Source organism: Peromyscus maniculatus, chromosome 16 (genome assembly GCF_049852395.1).
Source record: "Peromyscus maniculatus bairdii isolate BWxNUB_F1_BW_parent chromosome 16, HU_Pman_BW_mat_3.1, whole genome shotgun sequence".
NCBI classification, from domain to species: Eukaryota; Metazoa; Chordata; class Mammalia; order Rodentia; family Cricetidae; genus Peromyscus; species Peromyscus maniculatus.
Window position 1 is genome coordinate 68,072,273 of NC_134867.1, and position 18,844 is coordinate 68,091,116.

The 18,844-nt window shown below is 40.3% G+C and overlaps 1 protein-coding gene across 1 annotated transcript in view; it reads left to right on the top strand.

Annotated features, from left to right (window-relative positions):
• The window catches only part of Lix1 (limb and CNS expressed 1), a 49,608-nt gene extending 32,475 nt beyond the window's left edge, over positions 1 to 17,133 (top strand). Inside the window, exons 3-6 of the mRNA XM_006975935.3 lie at positions 2,428 to 2,568; positions 4,739 to 4,834; positions 13,799 to 13,876; positions 16,011 to 17,133. Of these exons, the coding sequence (XP_006975997.1) occupies positions 2,428 to 2,568; positions 4,739 to 4,834; positions 13,799 to 13,876; positions 16,011 to 16,298 (603 nt within the window). The 3' untranslated portion in view covers positions 16,299 to 17,133. The remainder of the gene's footprint in view (positions 1 to 2,427; positions 2,569 to 4,738; positions 4,835 to 13,798; positions 13,877 to 16,010) is intronic.
• Positions 17,134 to 18,844: the final 1,711 nt, after the last annotated feature.

Sequence of the window (18,844 nt, forward strand, 5' to 3'; positions counted from 1 at the left end):
TGCCTGGAGACAGGGCAGAAATGTCAGTGTAGGGTAAAGAGTGCTGCGGAAAGCACACAAGAAGGATTTTGAAAGCAATCCTAATTAGTCTTATCAATAAATACCCAGAGTCAGATATTGAGGGTAAATGCTGAAAGATCAGAGAAGCAGAGCAGCAGCCACAGTCACTTCTTACCTCTACAAAATCTCAGACCAAATGGGGGTGGGGATCCTGTCTCTATGAATCCTCAAGCTGATTGGGGTGAGATTCTGTCGCTATACTCCTTATATTCCTGTCTCCACCTCCCATGTGCTGGGATCAAAGGCATGATCTTCCCAAGTGCTGAGATCAAAGGTTTGAGCCTCCATGTGCTGGGATTAAAGATGTGCACCACCACTGCCCAGCTCTGTTTCTTTTTTAGACTCAATCTCATGTAGTCCAGGATCTCCTTGAACTCCTACTCTTCCTGCTTCCTCCTCCCAAGTGCTGGGATTAAAGGTGTATGCCACCACAAGTGGCCTCTGTAGTTAACTAGTGGCTAGCTCTGCCCTCTTGTCTCCAGGCAAGCCTTATTTGTCAGAACACAAACAAAATATCATACAATAGGATTTGCGTTTTTTTCTGTTGGGGGAAAAGAACCTTTGAGGCTGTGAAACTGAAAAATGAAGTGTGATCCTCGATACTTTCCCTATCCTTTCACACCATGCATCATCATGTTTCTGAAAGTCTCACATTTTAGGTAGTAGGAGCTGTGCATCAGAAAACAGCCCCCAAAGCTCAGGTGGACTAGATCTTACAAGCCTGGGCTGCCTGGCTACCTCCACTGACTTGCCTTGGGCCTGGACTTCTTTTCACAAGACTAATTTCCCACTGGGAACTTGAGTGTCTATAGCTCTGTGTTCATAGGAGTCTCTTGGAGAGCAGTCATCGTGTCTTAAGTGCTCTAAAGGTATGATTTCATTCTCGCTCTTATAGGACTTCTACCTCTCTCTGGACTCTATACCAAACTCTATACCAAAGTAGAACTCAAAGAATGGGAACTTTTAAGTATTAGGAAAAGAGACACAGTGAACAGAATGGAAGCCAGATACTCAGGCAAGCCCATGTGAACAATGAGGGAAGCAGGCTTGGAGGACGGAGACTAACATTACATTGGGAGCATTGGAAAAAAAATAGTTTAAAGTATTGGGATTCAAGCCCAGGCCGTGTGCACACTAAGCAAGTACTCTACAACTGAGCTAAAGCCCCACAGTCCCTCTCTAGCCTAGGTTAGCCTCAAAATTATCATAGCTTCAGTCTTTAAAGTACTGGGATTATAGGGTGTTGTCACCATAACAAGCTTGAAAAAAGATGTATTTAATAAGTTACTGAGCATAGGCAGTCTGTGGCACCTAACTTTGGGAAAACCAAATGGGTTTTGATTCCTACCCAAACTACATGAGCAAAGTATAAAGGGCAAGAAAATCAGGGAACTATTGCTAGAAGAAAGGTAGGGAACAAATGCTGGAAAAGTTAAAAGCATTATGTAGTAACAGTAGTGTCCTTGCACTAACTTATATGTTCTAACAACTATCATAATGGTAAAATATATGTGACTGATAAGCTTTCAATGGAACATGACAATGTATCATGTACCATGACCATTCTTGGTGCTTTGTAGCAGGAATCTTAAAAGTTCTTATTAATAAAATCAAACCTGAGCCAGGTATTGAGGTGAACTGGAAGATCAGAGAACCAGAACTAGCCACAGCTACCTCACCTCACCAGATCCTGAGCTGGTCTTGTTTCCTCAGACTGGAAGCTTCTGTGTCCTCATCCCAATGGCTCTCAGCTGAACTGCTGCTCGAAAGCCTGAAAGCTTAACCAGCCAAATGCTTAACCAGGCCAAATGCTTAACCAGGCCAAATGCTTAACCAGGCCAAATGCTTCTAGTTCCTGGTCCTCATGCCTTATATATCTTTCTGCCTTCTTCCATCACTCCCTGGGCTCGCTTTCTGGGATTAAAGGCATGAGTCACCATGCTTGGCTGTATGCTTGAACACATGGATTTCTGCCTAGCTCTGCCTCCCAAGTGCTGGGATTAAAGGCATGTGCTACCACTGCCTATCCTCTATGTTTAATATTGTGGCTGTTCTGTCTCTGACCCCAGATAAGTTTATTAGGGTGCACAATATTTCAGGGAACACAATACCACCACAGTGCTTTCTTCATATCAATTAATCAATTTCAACTTCAAGCCTCCTATTATTTTACTAAGAAGGACATCAAGGCACAGAGAGAATAATTAACTTGTTCAAAGGCTTACATACTAAGAGGTGAATACCGACAGTCTGAATCCAGAACCCATGTAAATGTATAAGTAGAAATGCACAGAGGTGCCCTGCTGCAGTGTTGGAATGGCAAGAAGCTGACTTCTTTAATAACCGTCTCTCTCCTTTCTTCTCAAGTGCTGCTTAAGTAGAGCAGAGGCCAGGCGGGATGCAGCTAAAGTGGCCCTCATCAACTCTCTCTTCAACGAGCTGCCCTCCCGAAGGATCACCAAGGAGTTCATCATGGAGAGTGTTCAGGAAGCAGTAGCCTCCACCAGTGTGAGTACCAAAGAGAGCCAAGAGGTGGCCTCTGTGAGAACATCAGGACATTTGAATATTGGGAAATATTAAAGTAAGCAAATTTCCCATTTCAACAATATTCAGGTTAAATTTTTGCCCATCTACCCATTAGCATTTAGCAATCTGGATCCTTAGGTTATAAATCATGAAGGTGGGACTGTCTCCCCATTGTGTATCTTGCTAATACTCTTGATATACCAGGATCAAACATGATTAAACTTCACACTGAGGAAGATCACATAATCACACTGATTTCAATGTTTGCTTTTTGAGGAGTATAGATATTTTTTTAGGGTCCAAGAATGTATGCAGTTGAAGAATGATTGATAATCTAGTGATAAACTAGCTCTAATTTTCCACAAACTTAACTAATTATGCTAAATATTTGAAGTCCTTACTGTAAATAATAATTCCCCAGCCAGTGTGCACCCTTGCAGTTCATAGTGTAAGAAACTATGAGCTGCTTAGACAGCTCTGTGTGTTAGAATAATCATGGCTCCTCCCAGTTTACATCTTCTGGTAAGCTTTGAAACTTTCTATGACAGACAATAAAATGCTTTGAGAGAAAAAATGAAAACAACAAAATGTGTCTTAAAAAGGTAAGTAGGGAAATTTCTCCACAATCCAGAACTAGATATTTACTTGTCCAATAAATGGTTGGAATTCCTGTCCAGTATCTCCAACCGTAAGCTACAGAGGAAATCTGGACCGCACCTATAGCAGATGTTTTCTGTGTGTGCTTAAGGGCAGGAGTTTGAATCACAGAAGGGCAAACCCTGCCATTTTCTTCTGTTCCACCCGCCCCCCAACCCCTGTCTTAGACAGGTTCTTACTATGAAGACCTGGCTGTCCTGAAACTCACTATGTAGACCAGGCTGGCCTCAGACTCACAGAAATCTGCCTGCCTCTGCCTCCCGAGTGAGTGCTGGGATTAAAGGCCACTGTGCCGGCATCCCCTCCCTTTCTTCCCTCCTGAGCTGAATGGACAGGCTCTGTCTTTCCAGGGCAGTTGCTCATGAAGGAGATGATCAGACTGTTAGGGACCCTTTCTCCTTATAAATGCTCTTATCACTTGGACAAGAGATGGGGCAGCAGGATAGTAGAACCAGTAGCCCGGCTAGGAGAAAGTGGAGAGTTCTGCACTCTATCTGGTCTGAAGATAAAAGGAAGTCTTTCTTTTCTGGTCCTGTAAATTACAAGTGCCTTTGAGGGAGAGAAGTCAGGAAAATGATGCCTGATTTATATACATGTGGAATTTACTTAGGGGCAGGAAAGGGCCCTCAACGTAAATGTAATTTGTCATTTTTTGTGTGTGGAAATTTCTAAAGAGAGAATATATATGGCTTGCAGGCTTCTGGGTGGATTTCCCCTAGGATATTTAAAAGGCCAACATAAATATTTCAGGAGCAGTGTGTTAATGTTATTGCATTCAAAGCTATTCATTTCCTGCTGCCTGATGCTGACAGTTGTTTGTTCAGTCTCACAACGTTGCTGTTGCTCACCATCGTGGGAATCCAAGGCCATGGGATACTGAAGGAAGCCTGAATGCCGGTCCAGAGCTTAGTGTCATTCCTTACCACCAAGCTGAAAAAGAATCTCATTTCTACCTTTCACCCACCTTAAGTTTCTTAAGTATTAAGTGGTCTGAGAGTAAAAAAGAAAAATATAAACCAATACCCGTGTTGTCAGCAGCAGCTTATTATGAAAACTTCCCTTTAAGAGTCAAGCATAAAAAAGGAATGGGCCACACGGCTGCACAGTTCTTTCAATTTGTATTATACAGTCTTGCCTGAAATCAGGATAAGGTCAATGCTGTAAGATTTCAGTAAGCCACAGTGACAGCCATGGAAAGCAGCCACATAAGCATTAATGCATCACTGACAAGAAATCCTTAAAAAAAAAAAAAAGGAATTCTTGTTTTGGGATTATTATTCTATCAGCAGTTATACAATCTGTTAGCATTTTAAGCAAAAACTACATTCAAGCTGATTATAAAACACCCTTTATTTGAGTCATGGTGAGGTTAAGTATCTTATCCAAGAGCAACTAGATATCAATACCTTTAGACTAATAATAGGATTAGGTCTTATTCATTCAAAGCAGGGAAGGAATTATCAGTGACTTTTCTTTGTTTTCTTCTCTTCCCAAGGGCACTTTAGATGATGCGGATGATCCCAGCACAAGTGTTGGAGCCTATCACTACATGTTGGAATCAAACATGGGGAAGACTATGCTGGAGTTTCAGGTGCCTAACTCCCCGCCAGTTATTTATTTAATAATCTAATCCAGAAGCCTGGGAGATGTGTAACTTTTTATTTTATTTATTTTTAATAGTGTGTGTGTGTGTGTGTGTGTGTGTGTGTGTGTGTGTGTGTGTGTGTGTGTGTGTGTTTGCACATGAGTTCAGGTGCCTGTGGAGGGCAGAGCATCAGATCTCCCTGGAGCTGGAATTAGACTTAGCTACTGAGGCATCTCTCCAGACCCAAGCAAGACATGTAACTCTTATCATTACCACTAGTATCATCTGTTCCAACAATCTGTTTTTTAAAAATTTACCCATTTAGAATTCGGCCTGGTACCTGTATTTTAGCCACATTCACTAACCCAAATCAAAGAGCAATCATGGCACATTCTGCTCTCATGAAGTTCCCTGCCCCAAAACTTCAGGGCCTCTGTCTTATAACAACAAAGGAGAACTATAAAGAATCTATATTTTTTCCAAACAAAACTATCCTCAAACAGAAGAAAGTAACAGGGGAAAAGGGATAACACAAGAGAGGAGATGTGTTAATTTAAAACCATACAGACTTACATATGGTGTCTGTCACTTTACATCTCTTAGAAACAGGTGAGTAATGCCCATCTTACAACCCAGTAACACTTCAACAGCTCTTCAGGACTAAGATTCCCTTTAAACAAAATCAAATGGTTAAACATTTTGCTGTGACTATCTCTTCCTTTATTACAGAAGTCAGATAAGAGTTTCCATGGGGGTACATTCAAAAGTATTACTTCAGGTCTGATATTTCTATTAAACAAGATGTGCCTCTCCCTCCTATAGGGAAACCAACATTAGCAACATGTCCTCTACATCTGACAAGCAGTAACAGCTGAGGAACTCTGTTACTTATCACACACAATCCTCAGTTTATGATTTCCCTCTTTTATGTAGGCATGAAAACAACACTGTTCCATATCTTCAGTATATTGCTCAATAAATCACAGAGGATATTTAATACTATATTATAAACTTTTGCTGAACTGCAAGCCAACTGTAAGTGTTTTGGGCATGTTGAAGGCACACTCTGCTAGGCTGTGTGGTTCACTGGGCTAACTGCAATATATACATTTTGGGCTTACAGATGTTTTCTAATTAAAATTGGCTTATTCTATCTGTATTTATAAAGTATAAAAATAACACTAATGACAATGATATTAGTATCTGATTCTTGTTTGATACTTTCTTTGCCATAATATTGAGTATTTGACAATTATTACTATAATTTAACCCCTATAACAGTCATATGAAGTAGTTGTTATTATCCACATGTTATCCAAGGAAGATTATCTTCACTTAGCAAAAGGCTGAGCTCTAGGCTTCAGACCCATGCAAGACAATCTCTTTCCTTTTCTCATACATCTAATTCTTCTCATACACTGGCCTGGGTGGATGAAAATTCACTAGTAATTTGGCAGGTAATGTGTGTCCCTCTAAACAGCTAAGCTTGAAGGAAGTAAAATATCCAATGACGTAGAATACCAGCAAAAATTATTATGGAATAGTACAGTCTAATTCCCAGGACTTCTATTTTCTTATGTTTGACTTCAGAAAGTAATCACACTTACAAAATTTTATGAACAAAAATGTTTGTCATGGTAAAACTTAATCTTTGTGTTGCAGCTAGTGCCTAAAGCCACCAACTTTTCTCGGTAGTGGATGAGGATGTACAGAATAGACTAGCTGGTTTTAGCCTTACTCTGTTCCTTATCTCTAAATCTGTTTCTTCACTTGTGTATAAGTCTGAGGAAATATCAGTACTGCCCCACAGTGCAGTGTGAAGGTGAAAAGGACAGGATGAGAAGAGTCTAGAACAGCTTGGCACATGGGAAACACTCCATGAAAGGATGACTCTGAAGGATTGTGTTACTTGAAACATCAGAGGCTGCTTGATGGATGGATTCCCCCTGACACCTTTAGGTAATCATAAGCTTCACAAAAGGTTATGTAACTCCCTGCCAAAATGCTTCATGGTCCCCTGCCTTATAATAAAAGGGGGAAACTATAAAGTGATCTACTACCTACCCCCCCCCCAACACATACAATCTAACCCCAAGCATAGGAGAAAATAACAGGGAAAAGAATGGCAGAAGAGAAAAGACATGTATTTAAAACCATACAGACCTATGTGTGGGTGCCTATCACTTTACATCTGTGAGCTTGCCCATTCCAAAACTCATTTCTATTGTCTGCAAAATAAAAAGAATAGTGTCATTTTATAGAGCCAAAGACCTGGACATTTATAAATAATCCAGAACAGCTCTTCTCTTAAGGGGGAAAGTCATTTTTCTTTCTTCTTCAAGGAATATTTTTTAACTTTCTTTTTTATTTATTCTTTGTGCCTTTCACATCATGCATCTCGATCCCACACATCTCCCGTATCCTCACATCTGCCTTCTGCCCCTGCATGCCCTCCCCCAATAAAACAAAATAAATTTTAAGAAAAAAAGAAAAAGGGGGGGGCAGAGGAAGAAAGGGAAAATCTTGTCATGGAAGCTGCAGTGTGACACAGTGTGTCATGCAGTAAGCCCCTTTATTCATATATCTTTACATGCGTTCATAGCACAGAATCATTTATTTGGCTTGAGGCCCCTGGTCTCTGCTACACTATCCACACTGGGCCCTCCCTGGGACTCTCTCTGGACATCTCGTTGCTGCCCTGTGCTGTGAAGGTCTTGTAGGCCTGGGTTCACAGGACACCCTTCTCCACCCCCACTTCCCCATCCCAGCTCTAGCAGACACAGTTGGGAGGGATGTTGGGGTGGGCCAACACTTAACCCTGGTTTGGGGCCTGGGTAGTTGCACAGTTGGTCAGCCTGACAGCTCTCCCCTGTCTTCATCACCAGGGTGAGTTCTCCAGCTTTGCCCTGGCTAGTTCATCCCTGGTAGCTATTAGCAAGGGATCAGGTCAGCTCTCCCACCAGCTCTACTGTGTTGCCCAGTCCAAGTGTAGGGGCCACTCTCCCACTGCCACTCCTGGACCTAGAAGTTGTATGTAATTTAGTAGCTATTACAAAAAATGATTTTGAACATGGTTGGCTTAATCTACCAAAGCTGGTGACATAAGAAATTAAAAAAACAAAAGCCTCCTTCCAAGTACTACAAAAGACTCTACTCAATCTCCCCTCAGTAACAACTTTAACCCTTGCCTTGATGGTCTGCTTCTTGTGTGGTCTGTAGCAGGTATTTAAATGATGATCACTTAAATCACACTCTGGAAATGCTTCACAAAGAAGGCTGAGGGTAGGATAGGGACAAAGGAAAAGATAGAAGGCAGGGAAACCCTGGGTCAGGAGGAAGGACCCAGGGAGCCGAGTTTTCCCTTCCGCCTGCCTGCTGGGGCCCAGCAAGTTTCATGGGGTCTGAGCAGATGTATCAGCTTGTGCCTACACATAAAGGGAAGTGAATACAGACTTGGGCTATTTCTGCAGAGGCACAATTCGGTGCTTCTCCCCCTCCTGGGGGGTGTCACAGAAGAGCATTTGGATCTAGGAATGGATGACTACAGCGTAAAAAAAAAGAAAAGAAAAACAAGACTGGTGTCTCCTGACTGCCCTTGGGTTTTCAGCGGGTCTTAATAGGCTTCTGCTTACCTTCACTTCTTGGGCGAGTAGGGGCTGCCTGTTTTGAGGCAGGCTGATGGGAGAGAAACTGCTTGCTGTTAGGGGGAGGGACAAGAATGGCAACCCGGTGGGCGCTGGGTCTTGTCAAGGTCAGATTCTAGGCAGAATTTGACTGAAGCTGGTTAATATATTTATTCTGAAGACTAATGCAACCCAAGGAAGAGTTGTTTATTTACATCTGTGCTAAATTCCCCAGGTCCCCTTTTAAAGCCTCATCCCATAAACAAATTTCCTCTTAAACTCATTCTCTTGGGTGGGGAGATGGTGCCCACCTGTTTTCCAAGTTCTCCATTTACAGTGTTTGTTTTTCTTATTTCTGATGAATCACAGAGCCAAGCCAGCCTCCCAAAGTTCCAGAAAGAGGCAGTGAGCCTTTTCTCCTGCTCAAAGTAGCTGAAATGCCATTGTCTCTAATAGGTGAAACCAGGCAGGCAGTTTCCAGGACAGAGCCCAGTTGTTGCAGGATTAAAGGAATTGAATGACAAAGTAAAAACAGGGAGCTGTGGACTGCAGATGGAGAGCAGCAACTGCAATTTCCCCGCAGAGCAAAGAAAACACAGACTTGATTCACCATTCAGTTTACAATTTACTTTGATGATGGAGACCAGTTATATAATTTGTGGGGCCCAGTGCAAAATAAAAATGCAAAGGCCTTTGCTCAAAAACTATTAAGCTGAGTATCAAACCAAGGGCAGTGCCTCCAGGGCTGCATAGACCTCACAAGTAAGAAGCCAGGCTTGACGCCAGTCAGATCCAGAAGGTCCCAGACAAGGAGAGGAAAGTAATGCATCTGTCTTGGTACAAAAATGAAAGTTGCTTTTAAAAGCTCAGTGATTAAAATATATAATGTTATACTACAGTTTTTAAAGCTCAAAGTAAGTGCAAAAAATCCCTCCTAATAAACAAAATACAAAAAAAAAAAAAATTTTTAAAGTAGGTTTCAGTAGATAGTCCAGGATTGCCTTGAACCCACAGAGATCTACCTATTGCTGCCTCTCTAGTACTGAAGTTGAACATGGGTGCTAACTGCCTGGTACAAAATACCAATTTTTTAAAGGTCCAGAATACTCAAGAATCAGTTTAAATCTTGCCTCACATACCTCACCTTAACAAGCTAGCTTCTCACTTTCCTTTTATTCTCCTCAGACTTCAAGATTAGCCTATCTAAGAAACTCCACAACATCTGATGGCAGAACAGGCCATCATAGAGTGACTGTAAGTTTCTGTACAAGTCAGGGATTGATCAGGCACAAAGCCAGGATAAAAACGAGGCAACAGGAATCACGGTGAAACCAGAAAACAATTTCTTACAGACATCCTCTGCAACATTGCATGGATTTCCCTTGAGTCTGACAGGGTGTAGAGGTACTGGATTAAGCACTAACTCACAGAGACTCTCCTTTAATCCCAGCACTTGGAGGCAGAGGCAGGCAGGTCTCTGAGTTTTGAGGCCAGACTGGTCTACGTAGTGAGTTCCAGGACAGCCAGAGCTATATAGTGAGACCCTGTCTCGAAACAATCAAAACAACAACTAAAAGAATTTGGTCTCAAGAAGGGGAATAAAGAAGTGGGACAGGAAGTATGTATAATTAGGTGTACCTTATATGATGATAACAAGTGTTTCTACACAGCAGGGCAAAGTCTAGTCCAGGATGGAATGTATAAGGATAAGAAGGAAATGTAAGAACCAGTGTCACACTGAGGAGGAAGTACTTTCAGACAAACTAGAGCAGTCAGGAAGTAAACGACCTTTCTCCCAGAGGAAGAACAGTTCAAGCCTTTTCAGGAAACCTTTGAGAGATGAAGGTCGCCAAGGGGCATGAGAAGGATTTCTGATTCTGTTCATAGCATAACTGTGGATTCTAAAGTTCTGGGTGATTTGCCAGGCAGAATGACAGCAGTGCATCTACAAGAGGCAGCCATGGGTCATAGATGAGAATGTGGTTCCAGAAGATCCCGAGGAAAGAAGAGTACACACAGAAGCTGTTAGAGATGGAATCAAGAGCTGTATGAGCAACAAGTTGTTTCTCAGACAGAATCACTTCAGGGCAATGCTAGGATGGCTACTAGAAGCTGCGACACAGGTCCAGCCTGCCTCTTTTGATTGCCAAATTTACACAGGGACTGTGAGTCCTGTGTAATATAGGAGGCTTGCCAAGTATGTGCAAAGTCTTGAGTTTGATTTCCAGAATTGAAAGAAAATTAAATTTAAAACCAACTGCAGATTTGAGGTCGTGAGGGGTCAACTGAAGAAACAGGATGATTTTTTTTTTCTTCATTAAAAAAACAGTCACCGACTGGAGAGATAGCTCAGGCTAAAATGCTTGCACACAGACAAGAGGAATTAAATTCTACCCTCAGTATCAACAGAAGAAACCAGGCATGATAGTTCAATGTTGTAATCGAAGCACCAGGAAGATAACTAGAGCTTGCTGGACAGTCTAGCCAAATCAGTAAGCTCCAAGTTCAAAAAACGTGGTGGTGAGCAATTGAGGACACCCACTGTCAACATCTGGCCCCTACACTCATTCATACTCATGTATGCTGTGGGATGGTCTGTATGTCAAATTGCTCTGACTGGGCAATAAATAAAATACTGACTGGCCAGTGGCCAGGCAGGAAGTAGGTGGGACAAGGAGAGAGGAGAATTCTGGGAAGCGGAAGGCTGAGGCAGAGAGACACTGCCAGCCGCTGCCATGACAAGCAGCATGTGAAGATGCTGGTAAGCCACCAGCCCCGTGGCAAGGTATAGATTTATGGAAATGGATTAATTTAAGATGTAAGAATAGTTAGCAAGAAGCCTGCCACGGCCATACAGTTTGTAAGCAATATAAGTCTCTGTGTTTACTTGGTTGGGTCTGAGCGGCTGTGGGACTGGCGGGTGACAAAGAGTTGTCCTGACTGTGGGCAAGGAAAGAAAACTCTAGCAACACATGTACATACACACACATGAACACACAGATATATGACACACAAACAATATAATATGTAACATTACATATATATACATACATATATATAATGAGTGCAAAATTCAAGTAGATTTTTTTTATATGAAATCAAAGAAACATCAAATATTGACCTTTTATTACAACATAGATCCTGTTCTTTATCAAGGCACAGAGAATTCATATTTATTTTTGTGGCTACAAAGTATTGCATGAGTGGGTTCAAAGGGGGCATTGGGGAAGGTAGCAGAAATTTACCCTCCTGAGCAACTGGTAATACTTTGATGAATGGATTGGCAGGCACAGTGATGAGAGCCCTATTAGGTGAGATTTAGTCTGTTGGAATGCTCCCAGTTTTTCTTATTAGTGTAGTGATATGCTGGAGTGAAACTGCATAGGGCCAGGGAGAAGAGGGGCTATGACAGGGCAAGTCTCTGGGCATTTGATTTGGGATGCTGGACAGTGGGGTCTTTGTTTGGTGTGGAAGTAGCAACTTGTTTAATATTTGTGTTGATTTTAGTTGATGGGAACAAATGGTTTTGCTTTTACTGCTCGTTCCCTGTCTCCTGGGGTACTCATCTGAGTACAGACAATGTGCCAGACTGGATCTTGGGATGAAAAGCAGCAGCACTACCTCATAACAGAAGTTTCAGAGCTGAGACTCGTGCTGCTCAATCCTCTGATAACCCTACAGTTTTAAGATCCACCAGAATTTTAACATGCCTGCAACCTAAGACTACATATCTCATGACTTTCAGAAGAAAAACATGTTCTTGAGAAAACAGAAGTAAAAACAGTCAATAAAAGACTGTTGTTATAAATAGTCAATAGCACATCTGTCTAGATGCTAAGTTTTCATAACTATTTTCATATGCAGAAAGTTCCTTAATTATATAGAGTTATTTTCCAATGATTATATGGTTGTGGTTTATGGTATTGATTCATAATTGACATCTAGCTTAAAAAAAAAAACAAGAACAAAAACAAAATCCCTGAATAGGTAAAGTACAGATAATTTCAGTGGAAAGCTGCTAGCTGTGACGACATAGGAAAATGGAAATGTTCAGCTTACTGGTCCTAGATCACACAGAAAAATGGGAATAGAGCTGGCAAGTTGTGCTCACTCATGGCTAAAGATACATAATGTGGAACTCTTTGTTTATTTTAAGGTGAATACAACCACATTGTTCATATTTTAAGGCATTCTTAAAACAGAGAGACTTAACCTCTCTTTTGATGCTGGCTAAATTATCCCCCCCTCTCTCTGTGTGTCTGCCTGTCTCTCTCTCTCCCCACCTTTCTCCCTCCCCCTCTCCTTCCTTCCTCCTTCCATCCCCCTCTTTTTCCTGTGTCCTGAAAAATTCAAGTAAATCATCTATTTCAGCTTGCTGATATGGAACTTTAGCATGAGAGAGTCTATTTTGGTTTGGTCCATTTTAAGGCATGTATTGGAATGAGCTTGGTCCAAAGCAAATGGACTCCTATAAATTTTACTTAGTAATATAGACATTTATTTTTCAGTTTAAATTCTTAAATTTTCAGTTGTTTTCTTTAATGTCACCTAGTCATATGATTTAAAACCCAAAACCTTTTCTCCAGAATTCTGGAAAGAATTCCTCCCACTCTTTTCTCTTAAGTCAGACATATTACCAGATCAATTTTATTTTTTGCTTTTGGCGATGGAGATCCAAAGTTGGGTCCTGCATGCAAGGTACTTGCTCTACCATCAAATGAGACCCTCAGACTCTATTACCAGGTTCTTTTGCATCTTGTAAGAACTCTTCTAGGCATTTACAAGCAAATGTATATATAGGAATCTTCTATTCTTTTAAAATAAAACACAAAGGACACACCATTGTGTGCTTTTCTCTTATTGTAACAATACACTATAGATTTCTTTGTGTTATAACTTAGAGGGTGTTAACATCCTTTAAGTATGCAGTGTTCAGTAATATGGATATATCCCATACTTTAATTGTTCTCTAAATATGAACATTTAAGATGTTTCCAGTCTCTGGTAATTAAAAAAATGATACAATGTATGTATAACATTGTTTGTAAGTTATTTCTCCTATGTTTCTAAAAGTAACTTTTGGGTGTACGATTAGTTTAATGTGTATTTTTAGTATTGAAAGACACTTGTCAACCATTTAGTAATTTCATATTGAAAGTAGGAAAAAGCAGGGGAATGGATGCACTTCTTCAGGGCCTTGGTGCTCTGTTCTTTGGAAAGTCCCAAAGTTTCTGACAATACCATATATCTTGTTTCCTTTATTTCTTTGGGGTCAGACATGTCTGCTCAGCTTTTACTGACATACACTTCTGCTTTAAGATCAATGACAGATGTTTGGATTTTGTAGGAACTGATGACCATTTTCCAACTATTGCACTGGAATGGAAGCCTGAAAGCTCTCCGTGAAACAAAGTGCTCTCGACAGGTGAGACTTTCTGGTTGGAACAGGTTAGTGTTCTGAGGACAAGTTCAGGAGTTTACTAAACTTTGAAGAGGCTTCCTTTATTCAGATGCTTCTGTTTGTGTGACCATATTGACTGAAACTTCCTTTGTTTATGCATTTCTTTGTTTTAAATTTATATTTACCTATTAAGTAAGAGCAGGGACAAGTGAAGAAATATTGAGTCAGGTACTGCCACACACTAAGAATGCTGGCTCTACGTAGGATTGATCAGAACACCCATAATACTGAATGCGGAATGAAACAACCATAGACAGTGTTGGATTCTAAGTGAAGTGCTGAACTTACCTTTTGCATCCACCCTACCTACCTCAGCTCTGTCCCCTTTTGCACTCTCCAGTATAAAAAGAAAGAGAATCCACTGCTTCTAAAACCTCCTCACTAAAGACAGGAAGAATTGTTACAACAATAGTTCTTCAAAAGCAGCAAAAAGGATCATGAAGTTGGATACACTGGCATTTAGTCACCTTAATTTTTTTTGGTTTAGAAATTTCTTCTTTGTTTTCCAGAGGCAAGGTCTCAGTATTCCTTCATTACTTACAATAGGAACCCCTCCTCCTTTTAATACCAAGCATAAACTTTGTCCTGTGTGTTTAATGCTTTTTTTCCTGTTGCCCTCTGAGATTTATCCTTTCTTTACCCATCGTTAGAACTTGAAGGACAATAGTTTATTTTTGAGAATTTCCTACTAAGAATTTGTATGAAGAGCTAAGACTCTGTAGTAGGCAAGATGAGGGTGGAGGGAGACACTGCAGACCCAGTAATTTCTAGTTGATCTTTGCTTAGAAAGTCTGGCTTTCAAAATGTCAAAAATGGAAAAGAAATGAGTAGCTGACAATGGCTTTGCTATTTTTTTCCTTTCCTTTGATTTTATGAAAGTCCTTTGAAATATGTTGGGTTAGTTATAAACACTTTTCCATGATTGTTTTTAATTTGTTAAGGTCATAAATAAATACCATATGTTCCTGAAAATAAAAATAAGCAATGCATCCATTCCCCATGATCAAACATATATACGACAGCATGATGGATTGATACTTTTTCACAGAAGAAATAAAAGGAGGAGTTAATTTTTAATTGTTTCCAAAAGTAAAAAAATGTTACAGAAAGGTGTCATTGTAGTACTAATAATGATAATGCCTCAATTCTACAATACATTTTTGAAGTTCTTTCTGTGCTTATTGTGAGCCATTTGGACATTTGTCTTCCTTAAGCTAACGAAGTGTTAACTGCTCTAAAGGCAGAGGGACTGGAGAGAATGGAGCCGAAGATGAGGTATAATAAAGTCGCATGCAATAGTCACTTTATTTGGAGCATCAGCCAATTTATACTCTGAGGGTTGAGGAGTCACATGAGTAAAGTGTACAATCACAAGGGCAAGGTGCATGTGGTGGACAAGCTACACGTGGCAAAAAAATATTTTTTCCATAAAGGCAATAGCCAGTTGTAATGAATAATCTGAAGTAAACTCACTCCTAACCACTACACCTGGGAGGAACATGAAAACACATTCCAAGAATAATTTTGTGTTTTTGAAGAAACTGAGGTCACAAGACTCTTGTTTTGTGTTCTTGAAGTTCTCTCACAAGCACTCAAGATTCTCCTCACATGACTCTACCCTTGGACTCTGTTCCAACAACAAGCATACCAGCTAGGAAGTAGAGTTGTGGATTTCAAAGTCTTGTTCTAAAGCCTCCTTGACTGAATGCTTCCTCTTTCCTGTAATAGGCATGTCCAAATCTCATTCTACCTCAACTTGTCTGTGTGGCTCCTTTCCTCTTTCTGTCTTGTCAAAGGCAATGGCACTGGCCCAAGGATCCAGTGAATAAATGAAGACATCTTTATGCATTGTTACAGAAATAGATTTTTGTGAACATTATTGTCATTCCTAGTGCTATGTTTTGACTCAGCCTGGAATGACAGGTTTTGCAGGACTAGATTAGTCCATCACTTACTTTTCAGAAGTATGTTAATTGGATTTGGTTTTAGATTTTGAAAGCTAGAGTTGTTTGAAGGCCACATGACTGGGGAAGTATGACAGGCCTTGCACACATGTGCCTTTGTTTCTGTTTATTGACACTCTGTTTCTTGATTCTAGGAAGTCATCTCCTATTATTCCCAATATTCTTTAGACGAAAAGATGCGCAGCCACATGGCCCTAGACTGGATCATGAAGGAGCGTGAGTCACCAGGAATTCTATCTCAAGAGCTACGCACAGCCCTGGGGCAGCTGGAGGAAGCAAGGAAGGCAGGACAAGAACTACGGTTTTACAAAGAAAAGAAAGAAATCCTGAGTTTGGCCCTGACTCAGATCTATAGTGACCCTGACCCTTCCTCACCCAGTGATGACCAGCTGAGCCTCACGGCTCTGTGTGGCTATCATTAGCAAGACCAGGTCTCAGGTTTCCTGAGGACTTTCACATCAGGAATCTCATTGATAGAGGTTGTCAGAGACTTTAGCATGATAGTCACTACCTGACGGATGTACTGCTCCCTACTCATTCTGTTCATAGAATGGGGAGGTAGGACTGGTCCAGACCCCAACTTCCTACTCCATGTTTGTTTTCAACCTTGCCCTTAGTGGTTAAACTTCAGAATGAAAGAATGACAATAGAACTGCTTGGACAGTGTTATTCAGGGTTTGATCCAATCTAAAGCCTAGTTGACATGTGCCTTGTTTCACACATAGGTCCAGTACAGAAGCCTCCAAGAAAACAGCAGCAGGACTAGGGAAGGTGGCATGCTAACATGTATCCCTGGCTGTCCTGGAACTCACTCTGTAGGCCAGGCTGGCCTTGGACTCAGAGATCTGCCTGCCTCTGCCTCCTGAGTGCTTTAAAGATGTGCCACCACCACCTAGCTGATAACTTTTAAAATACATAAGATTAAATAAATAGTACAAATTATTTGAAAAAATGTACAACAGTCAGCATATTCTTGAGCACTCCTGAAAATTATTATGTTCTCATCATTGTAAAATTAGTTTTAATAACAAAATGATCACATATCATATTTCTCAGACAAGAAGAAATTAAGCTACATAACTGCTCTATTCCAATATCCTCAGAAGGTAATTGTATGTAATGTTAGATAGATTTCATCTTAAAATGTTATTTTAACAAAAATAACATCACTGCCCATAATGAGGCTAAATGTCATCTAGAAGAGAAGGAATTGGAATTTTTATTTGTTTGTTGAATAAATTTTTAGGTAAAAGAAAATTTCTATTTTTTTTTCTTGACAAAATGTTTAGCATTTCACATCCAGCACATTTCTATGTGTTGACTGTGATCTTTATATGTGGTACATCTTTTTTGTATTTGCAGCCTTCGTCAATGTCCACCTCAAAAAGATGGCATTTGATTACATACAAGAACAGGGCTTGGATGGGTCAACATCAAACTCATGGTCTGTTTTATGATTATAACACTGTACAAATTCTGTGAACTAAAAATGATGGAAACTGATCTTTTTCTTGGAATAGTACCAGAAGCTTCAGCAAAAGAAACAAAGGTCATAGCCATGGCTGGCCCCATCTAATAGCAAATCCACTTCAGCTAAGACACTGTGCTGACAGAGCATCACAGACACATCTGTGACACTGGTACAGAGAAGCATAGGTGAGGAACAAAGCAGATACTGCTTATCTTGTTCTCAGTACTGCACTGTGGAAAGGGACTAAAGTAAAGGAGTCTCTAAGGAGGTAGAGCCCGGAAGCTGGTTGCTATTATGAACTCCTTGAAAATCAGTTAAAAGCCACAGACTAGCTCATAGCAAAATATAACAATTTCAGAAAATGTACAGACCCCACCCTGAAATTCATGGATTGTCCCAGAGGATCTCTGGCCCTTAGTTTGGAACTCACAATTTTAAAAGCACACAGTCTTAAATTTCACATTAGAGACCCAGTGTATCTTAGATCTAGCTCATAGACCCTACTTATAAGATAACTACCATCATTCTGAAATAAAGAATTGTATTGTTTGGGCAAAGATAATTTAATTTTTACAAAATCAAAATATACCATGTTGTTATAAAAATACAAGACAAAGTATTTACTAAATGTGGGCAACTGTATCAGGATATTACAGATTTAATAAAATCACTATCCCTCTAATATTCTGAATTTGGTTACCCACTTTTTCTAAAGCTACAGTTCATGTGTGGTTTTGGTCTTAATAGCAACTATTTCTAGCAAAAGAAAAGAATCAAGCCCTTAGTTCTTCATAGTGAACTTGATCACCTCAGTCTGGACACAAACAAATGGTAAAAACCCAGAAGTTTATAACTCTCCTATTTCTTTAGGGAAAATGTTTTCAGCCAAAAGAATTGTTGTAGTTGACTATAGTCGAGATGTTTTAGAGTTCTGATTTTTATTGTGCAGTGCCTTTCTTTATAGTCAAAGCCCAAAAGAAGACAATCAGTTTCCTTACTATGTTCATGGGTAAACACTAGCCCAAATATTGTCACCTACTGATTTTGTGGTATCGTAGAAACTCAAACCCAGCCTTCTATGCTGAAACTTAAAGTGAATGTTCTAAGAGTGTGCCGATACTGTTTTCATCTAGGGTTCCAGTGTAATACAACTCATTTTCTCTTCCCCATTGGTTTTGGTTAGGTATGTAAAATACCCCAAAAGCTTTAAAAATCTTAAATAGTCAGACTATTCCAAGGTTGATGGAATCAGACTTTTTGGACACATGGTCCAGGTACCAGAATATATATCTGTATATATCTCTTCAGACAGTTTTAATTACAGCAAAGCTGGCAGCTACTGCTTGCTTTCTCGAGTCATCACTGGCTCAAATCTGTTACCTAACCAGTAGAGTCATTGCCCTACTTGACCTTGGACCCAAACCCAAATTTGCAACTCTTCTGGCCTATGTAGGAGTAGATCTTTTCCTTGAACACATTTTTTTTCTTCTGTAATCC